Consider the following 8,570-nt stretch of genomic DNA (forward strand, 5'->3'; position numbering starts at 1 on the left):
ACATGCGTGGGGGAGGCGTGTGCAGGCTGGGACACGCGTGCATGGGCTGGGACACATGTGGGAGGTGTGCATGAGCTGGAACACGTGTGTGGGAGGCATGTGCAGGCTGGGACACGCGTGTAGGGGTCGGGACATGCATGTGGGTGGCGTGTGCAGGCTGGGACACGCATGTGTGGGGCCAGGACATGCGTGGGGGAGGCGTGTGTGGGCTGGGACACGCATGTGGAGGCATGTGTGGGGCTGGAACATGCGTGGGGGAGGCGTGTGCAGGCTGGGACACGCGTGCATGGGCTGGGACACATGTGGGAGGTGTGCATGAGCTGGAACACGTGTGTGGGAGGCATGTGCAGGCTGGGACACGCGTGTAGGGGTCAGGACATGCATGTGGGAGGCGTGTGCAGGCTGGGACACGCATGTGTGGGGCCAGGACATGCGTGGGGGAGGCGTGTGTGGGCTGGGACACGCATGTGGAGGCATGTGTGGGGCTGGAACATGCGTGGGGGAGGCATGTGCAGGCTGGGACACGTGTGCATGGGCTGGGACACATGTGGGAGGTGTGCATGGGCTGGAACACGTGTGTGGGAGGCGTGTGAGGGCTGGGACATGCATGTAGGGGTCAGGACATGCATGTGGGAGGCATGTGCAGGCTGGGACACGCGTGTGTGGGGCCAGGACATGCGTGGGGGAGGCATGTGTGGGCTGGGACACGCATGTGGAGGCATGTGTGGGGCTGGAACATGCGTGTGGGAGGCGTGTGCAGGCTGGGACATGCATGTGGGGGCTGGGACACACATGTGGGAGGTGTGCGTGGGCTGGAACACATGTGTGGGAGGCGTGTGAGGGCTGGGACATGCATGTGGGGGCTGGGACACGCGTGTGGGAGGCATGTGCAGGCTGGGACACGCGGGTATGGGCTGGGACACGCATGTGCAGGGCCAGGGCACACGAATCTGGGGCATGTAACATGCGTGGCAGCCTTTAACACGTATGTGAGCCTGTGACACGCGTGTCCGAGGCCATGACACCCACGACTCTGGGACATGTGAGTCTGTAACACGCATGTGAGCCCGTGACACGCGTGTGCACCGCGTTTGGCTGCAGAGGGGACATGTGGAGGGGCAGAACACACGTGTAACATGTGATATGCGTGTAACACGCGTGTAACACGCACATAACATGCGTGTGATGTGTGTAACACGCGTGTAATAGCAGGGCCCATCCCTACCTGAACCCACAGCTCCGCTCCCTCCGGGGGGGTTCCCAGCAGCGGGGCCCTGCCGAGCAAAAACAGGCGGTTACAGCCCCGCCCTGCTCCTTTTTCCCCTTTTCCCCCAAAATTTTGGGGCCCGTTTTTAGCAGCGCGCACCCCTCCCTTCCCATTCTCCCCCCCCACAATGCAAATATGATGATTGAGTGCTTCACGTTGGCCGTTTTCACCCCTTTTTGCACCAATTGCGCTGTGGCTCCTCGCTACACCCCCTGACTTAGGGCTCGTAACAAAAAGGGGGAGTTCTGGGGTGAAAAACAGCAAAAATGGGTGTTGGTTGTGGTGTGGGGTGGCAACAGCAGCAGGTGGTGCTTACAGCAAAGGGTTTGGGTTGGATTCATTGGGAAAGTGGGCAAAAGTGGGGGAGAACACCCAAAAACGGCCCAGTTAGCGCCGCACGCGAGCGGCTCAGCGAGCAGATTCTGAGTTTAAAAGCCCAAATTTTGGGCAAACTGCGAGAAAAACGTGGGGAACGCGGCCCTGAGCCCGTCACACCCCAAATTTCGGGTGCTCAGGGGGTTTAGGCACAGCCAGGGGGGTGCTGCAGGGGGAGGACGAGGACGGCGGGCACCGGGGCTTCGTCTTCTTCTTCATCCTCATCCTCTTCCTCCTCCCGGGGGGCCGGCGGGGGGGCGGGGGGCCGGGGGGCCCCGGCGTAGCTGCGGACGGCCCCGCTGTGCTGCGGGGGGCGCTCGCGCAGCCAGGCCCAGTGCAAGGGCTCCGTCGCCATGATCTGCGGGCAGGGAGGGGGTTTGGGGAGAAAAATGAAGGGTTTGGGGCAAAACGGGCAAGGTTGGGGGAGAAAATGGAGAAAAATACACGGTTTGGGGCAAAACAGGCAGGGTTGGGGGAGAGAAATGCAGGGTTTGGGTGGAAAAGGGAGAGAAATGCGCAGTTTGGGGAGGAAAGGGAGAAAAATGCATGGTTTGGGGCAAAACAGGCAGGATTGGGGGAGAGAAATGCATGGTTTGGGCAGAAAAGGGAGAGAAATGCGCAGTTTGGGGCAAAACAGGCAGGGCTTGGAGAGGAAAGGGAGAAAAATGCATGGTTTGGGGTAAAACAGGCAGGATTGGGGGAGAGAAATGCATGGTTTGGGGCAAAATAGGCAGGGTGTGGCGAGAGAAGCATGCGATTTAGGGAGAAAAGCATATAGTTTGAGGCAAAACAGGCAGGGGCTTGGGGGAAAAAGGAAGAGAAATGCATGGTTTGGGGCAAAACAGGCAGGGTTTGGGGAGAGAAATGCATGGTTTGGGCAGAAAAGGGAGAAAAATGCGCAGTTTGGGGAGAGAAATGCGCAGTTTGGGGCAAAACAGGCAGGGCTTGGAGAGAAAAGGGAGAAAAATACATGGTTTGGGGCAAAACAGGCAGGGTTTGGGGAGAGAAATGCACGGTTTGGGGCAAAATAGGCAGGGTGTGGTGAGAGAAGCATGTGATTTAGGGAGAAAAGCATATAGTTTGAGGCAAAACAGGCAGGGTTTGAGGAGAAAAGGGAGAAAAATGGGCGGTTTGGGGCAAAACAGGCAGGGTTTGAGGAGAAAAGGGAGAAAAATGCATGGTTTGGGGCAAAACAGGCAGGGTTTGGGGAGAGAAATGCATGGTTTGGGCAGAAAAGGGAGAGAAATGCGCAGTTTGGGGCAAAACAGGCAGGGTTTGAGGAGGAAAGGGAGAAAAATGCATGGTTTGGGGCAAAACAGGCAGGGTTTGGGGAGAGAAGCATGCGATTTAGGGAGAAAAGCATATAGTTTGAGGCAAAACAGGCAAGGCTTGTAGAGAAAAGGGAGAAAAATGGGCGGTTTGGGGCAAAACAGGCAGGATTGGGGGAGAAAAGGGAGAAAAATGCATGGTTTGGGGGCAAAACAGGCAGGGTTTGGCAAGAAAAGTACGTGTTTTGGGGCACAAAATGCATGGTTTGGGGAGAAAAGTGTGCGGTTTGGGGTGAAGAGTGCCGCAGGGGAGCTGGCATGAGTGCACTGGTGGCACGGTGAGGGGTTCGCTGCTGGCTTGGGAGCACGGAACCCCCAGAAATCATTTTTAAGGCTTAAAATTAAAGGTAAGTTATAAAAAAACAGGTTTTAAGAGAAGCACGCTTTGAGCACAGCCTTTTAGAACCACCCTAATTCCAAAAAGCGACGTTTTTAAGCCAAAAGCTGCATGGCCAGCTCCACCACAGCCGAGCAGCGAAGCCGCAGGGCCCCGTCTCTCCTCGATACTTCCCCCCCGCTGTGATGGCGGTTGGGGGATTTTTTTTTGGGGCCAAACGGGGGGATTTTGGCACGGCACTGACCTCCTCGCAGCAGTGCCCGGCTGACGGCCGCCCGGTAGCTCATGCGGGCCCAGAGGCGGTCGCGGCGGCGCAAGAAGCGGGGAAAATGCCGGCGCCAGCCCGGCCCCAGCGCCCAGGGGAAGATCTCGTACTTGTGCTCCTCCTCGTCCTCCTCCATGTCGCTCGCCAGGTACCTGGGAGGGGAAATGGGGTGAAATCAGGGCGTTTTGGTCAACCAGGGGATTAGCCAAAGGTGGTGGTAGGGTTGATGAACGTACAGGGCGGTGAAGAGGTTGATGCGGGTGTACTCGGCCGTGGGCAGCCCGGCGCGCTTGAAGTACGTCAGCGCCATGGCCAGCAGGTACTGGGGGAAAAAAAAGGAGGTTTTTAGTCAAAAACAGGCACCAAAAAGCACCGGGTTTGGGTCAAGAGGCTGGCACCAAATCGTGGTAGTTTTAGTCAAAAAAAACAAAAAACAAAAAAACAAAAAAAAAAAACAAAAAAAAAAAACAAAAAAAACAGGAGTAAAACACAGCAGGTTTAGCCAAAAAACCCACACACACAAAAAAAAAAACAATGGAACAAGCCAGCCACGGTTTTAATCAAAAACACAGAAACTAGACAAAAATCAGTGGTTTTTGTTTTTCTTTTTGACTAAAATGGCCAAAACCAGGTCCAAACCACAACAGTTTTGGTCAAAAAACACAAGAACTGGACAAGAATCAGTGTTTTTTGTGTTTTTTTTTTTTGTTTTTTTTTTTGTTTTTTTTTTTTAAAACTAAAATTGTGAAAAACGGGACCAAACCAGCAACTGTTTCGATCAAAAACCAGAAACAGGCCCAAACCAGCGGTGGTTTTAGTCAAAACCCCCAAAACTGGACAAAACCAGCGTGTTTTGACTAAGACTGTTGAAAATGGAACCAAATCGGCAGCGGTTTTGGTCAGATTTCCCCAAACGGGACCAAACCAGCAGCAATAATTTCGGCCCAGCCCCCGAGGTCCCTGCATTTTGGGGCTGATTGACCTTATCGGAAATCCTACAGCAGACATCCGTTGCGAGGAACTCCTGCACCACGTCATCTTCTGTAACGAGACGGAGACAAAATCAGCTATTTACAAATAATTCCACTGCACACCCCCCTGTCCATCTGCTTTTTTAAAAAAAAACAGAGGGAGTTTTGGGTAGTTTTCCCGGGATTTGGGTGTTTTTTGCTCTTACCCAGGAGGCTGAAGAAGGCTTCCCGCTCCTGGCGGTGCAGGTGGAGGCTCCGCGGGGCGCTGCTGGGGGCTGGGGGCTGCCCGCAGGATTCCCAAGCCAGGGGGGGTCTCCCGCTGCACCGCTGCCCCCCCTGAGGGGGCAGAGGCCGGAGGGGGGGTGAGGCCGGGGGGGGTGCTTCATAGGGCCGGCAGCTGTGTGGGGAAAGAGCCCAGAGTTGCCCCAAAACGGACCCGACACCCCAAGGCCCCCCACCCCAAAGCCTGAGGCTTTCCCCCCAAGCCACCCCCCCAGCCCAAATCCCCTTTAAAGACCGGACACCCTCCCCAGACCCCTCAAATAGCCCCCAAAACCTCGCAAATTCCCCCAAGTCAGATCCCTCGAACTGAGCCAACCTCCCCCAAAAATACGATTTTAGGGCTCCACAGCCCTTTCCAGCCACTTCAGGCTGAAAAAAAAAAGTGTTTTTTTTTTTATTCAAACAACCCAAAATTGGGTAAAACCATGGCAGGCGTGAACAGGTGAGCTGCACTGAGTGGCTTTTCTCCATCCTTTAAGCAGCTTTAAGGAAAAAAAAATAGGTATAGAGGAAAAAAAAAGCATCATGTTTTTGACAAATTGAGGTTTAAACCCCTTCTTACTCCCCCTATGCCAGAAGGAGAGTGCAGAAATGCCATTTTCTAGCCCCAAAAAAAGAGCTAAACACATCACTGCTTGGTTTCCCAGAAACAACAGATGAAGATATATATACACATAAGTATTTTAATTCCCCAGCTGACATTTTTTGGTATGTTTTGATGTTTTGGGGTATGTTTTAAGGCAGAAAAGCACCTTTGCATTGGTGCTTTGTCCACCAATTTCCCACCCTTGCACCTCACCTGACCTCCTTGCTCCCATCTTTTCAGCAACTTGTGTTTTTTTTCCCACTATTTCACGGGTTTGTTGCCATTATTTCAGCATTCTTTGTGTTATTTTAATAGCGTAATGGTCTTCGGGAGCTCCTTTTTCTTGCTAAAGGGATGTGGAGCACACCCCAGCTGCAACCTCACCACCTGCTCTAGCGAGCCCAAGGAGGCAAAAGAATCTTTAAAAATAACCAGAACACCCTGATAGGAAAATTAGAGCTGCAATTATTAGGAAAAAAAAAAGATATTTGGGTTGAAAAACAATAAAGGAAGCAGTTTGGGGTTAAAGCAGCTCCCATTTGGGCCAAAGTAGTAATAAGCACAATTTATCCCCAGTATGAAGTAAAAATGGGCTCATCTCCATTAAAAGCAAGAAAAACACCTCATTTGTGCAGGTTTCATTGCCTCTCCCAGCACCTGACCACAAATAAAGTGTTTTTAGTTTTGATAGTGGCACCCAGGAGGGGGGGGTGCCTCTTGCAGCCCCTTGCTGAAGGGCACCCAGCAGCCACCCCACCAACTACTGAGAAAAAAGGGAAAAAACACGTTTTTTAAGGCAGGAAGAGAGCGTTGAAGCGCCTCAGAGCTCCATGCACAGGGCCAGCAGAGCCCTCAGAGCCTCGCCCCCCTCCATTTTACCTCAGAAACCCACCGGGGTCCCCCTTCCCTCAGGGGGACAGGGACGAGATGCACCACATAAAACCGAAATAAAAAGGCTTACGGGGCTATTTTCACCTCGCACCACCTGAGCTCAGCCCCCCGCACGCGGGCAGGAGGAAAGAGGCCAAATTTACCTCAGAACTCCCAACTTTTTCTGTCAGAAATCACCTCAGGGGCAGCGACGACGCCCGGGCGCTTTCCCGCCTCGCGCTTTTCCCGCCCTTCGCCTCCTCGCTCCCCCCTCCCTCACCTGAACGGGGCGCGCGGGGCGTGGCGAGAGGCGGGACCGCCTTAACCCCGCCCCCCGCCGGCCTCCGCCTATCTATAGGCCGCCCGCCCGCGCCGCCGGCCAATCAGAGGCGGAGTAGGAAGAAGCCGCCCGCCCCACCCCTCTCCGCTCAGGCCTCGCTGTCAGTCAAAGCCGAGAAGGCGGGGCTTCAAGCCAGGCCAGCCAATCAGAAGCGCGAAGCGATGGGAGAGGCGCTGCTGATAGGCTGAGCTCTTTGAGGGGAGAGTAGCGGGCTGAGGGCGAGCTCAGCTCATCGCCCCCCCCCCCCGTCTCCCTTCCTCTTAGCAACAGGGAGATTTTTCTGATTGGTCGAGAGCCGCGCGGGCTGGCCAATGAGAGCGAGCCACGGGACCCTTGGCGCTCCCGCCCCCTCCCTCTGCGCCGGCTGAGGGGCGGCTCGGACCGTACCAAGTGCGGGCGCGGGGGGGGGATTAACCCATGTTCGTTTACAGGGGGAACCGCAGCGCCGCCCCCCGCTCCCTGAGGGGAATTAACTGAAAGATCAACCCCTGAAGAGCTACAGAGGAGGCGGAGGAATTGAGGAGGGAGGGAAACGGCGAAAAACCCCCTTCGTTCCGTCCTCCCCCCACCCCCCTCCGCAGGGCGGCGCTGTGGTGCAGGCCGGGCGGAAGTGAGGTGTCTCGCGCCGAGGCGCTTCCGGCTGAGGGAGGAGCGGTCTGAGGCGGGGGGCGCGGCGGCGGCGGCGGGGCCGGGTGAGGGGGGAGGGGGCTGGGGGGGGGCTCGGGCCTGAGTTGTGAGGGGAAAGGGGGGGTAAAAGGCGGGGGGGGGGGGCGTGAGGGCGGTTTGGGGGGGGTTAGAGGGGGCTGAGGGGGGTTAGGGGGGTCTGAGGGGGGGGTTAGGGGGGTCTGAGGGGGGGGTTAGGGGGCGTGGGGGGGCTTTGGGGGGGGCTTATGGGGGGTGTGACAGGGAGGAGGGGCTTTAGGGGGGGCTGGTGGGGGGTGTGACGCAGTGGGGGGTGGTTGGGGGGCACGTAGGTAGGAATAGGGGGGGTGGAGGGGGTTGTGGGGGGTTTTTGGGGGTGTTTATGAGGGGCTGTGACAGGGAGGGGGGCATGGAAGTAGGGAGTGGGGGGCTTTAAGGGGGTTTTGGGGGGATTAAGGGGGGTGTGATACAGTGGGGGGGGCGTTGGGGGCATGTAGGTAGGAATAGGGGGGTGTGGGGGGGTTTGGGGGTGTTTATGAGGGGCTGTGACAGGGAGGGGGGCACGTAGGTAGGAGGTGGGGGGGCATTTAAGGGGGTTTTGGGGGGATTAAGGGGGGTGTGACGAAGGGGGGGGCCGTTGGGGGCACGTAGGTAGGAATAGGGGGGGTGGAGGGGGCGTGGGGGGGGTTTGGGGGTGTTTATGAGGGGCTGTGACAGGGAGGGGGGGCACGTTGGTAGGAGTTGGGGGGCTTAAGGGGGGTGTGACGCAGCGGGGGGGGTGGTTGGGGGGCACGTAGGTAGGAAGGGGGGGGGTTTAGGGGGTGTGTGGGGGCTTTAGGGGCGCTTATTGGGGGGCTCCGGTGTGGAGCGGGGTGTTTAGGGCATGTAGGTTGGAGTGGGGGGCTTTGGGGGGGTTTATGGGGGGGTGTGATGCGGTGGGGGGGTTGTTGGGGGGCACGTAGATAGGACTGGAGGGGTGTAGGGGGGTGCTGGGGCACTTATAGGGGGCTGTGACATTTTGGGGGGGAGGTTGGGGGGCGTAGGTAGGGCTGGGGGGGCTTCGAGGGGGTTTATGGGGGCTGAGATGTGGAGGGGGGCACGGAGATAGGAGTGGGGGGGCTTGGGGGGGTGTTGGGGTCTTCGTGGGGGGCGGCGACACCGGGGGGGAGGAATGGGGGTGTTGGGGGGGGGGGGGATGTTTAGGGGGGCTGAGGTGTGAAGGGGGGTGTAAATAGGGGTAGGGGGATATAAGGGGGTGTTGGGGGGCTTGGGGGGTGTTTATGGGGGGAGTTTGGGGGGGGGGCACA

The 8,570-nt window shown here is 57.1% G+C and overlaps 1 protein-coding gene across 1 annotated transcript; it reads right to left on the reverse strand.

Moving 5' to 3' along the window:
- Positions 1–1,414: 1,414 nt before the first annotated feature.
- LOC137847473 (speedy protein 1-B-like) lies at positions 1,415–7,040 on the reverse strand. Its single transcript, XM_068665743.1, is given in 8 exon segments — positions 1,415–2,000; positions 3,552–3,566; positions 3,568–3,724; positions 3,809–3,894; positions 4,555–4,613; positions 4,750–4,940; positions 6,480–6,633; positions 7,037–7,040. Coding segments are annotated over 8 exon segments (879 nt in total). The 3' UTR covers positions 1,415–1,787.
- Positions 7,041–8,570: the final 1,530 nt, after the last annotated feature.

Source organism: Anas acuta, chromosome W (assembly GCF_963932015.1).
Source record: "Anas acuta chromosome W, bAnaAcu1.1, whole genome shotgun sequence".
Lineage (NCBI taxonomy): Eukaryota > Metazoa > Chordata > Aves > Anseriformes > Anatidae > Anas > Anas acuta.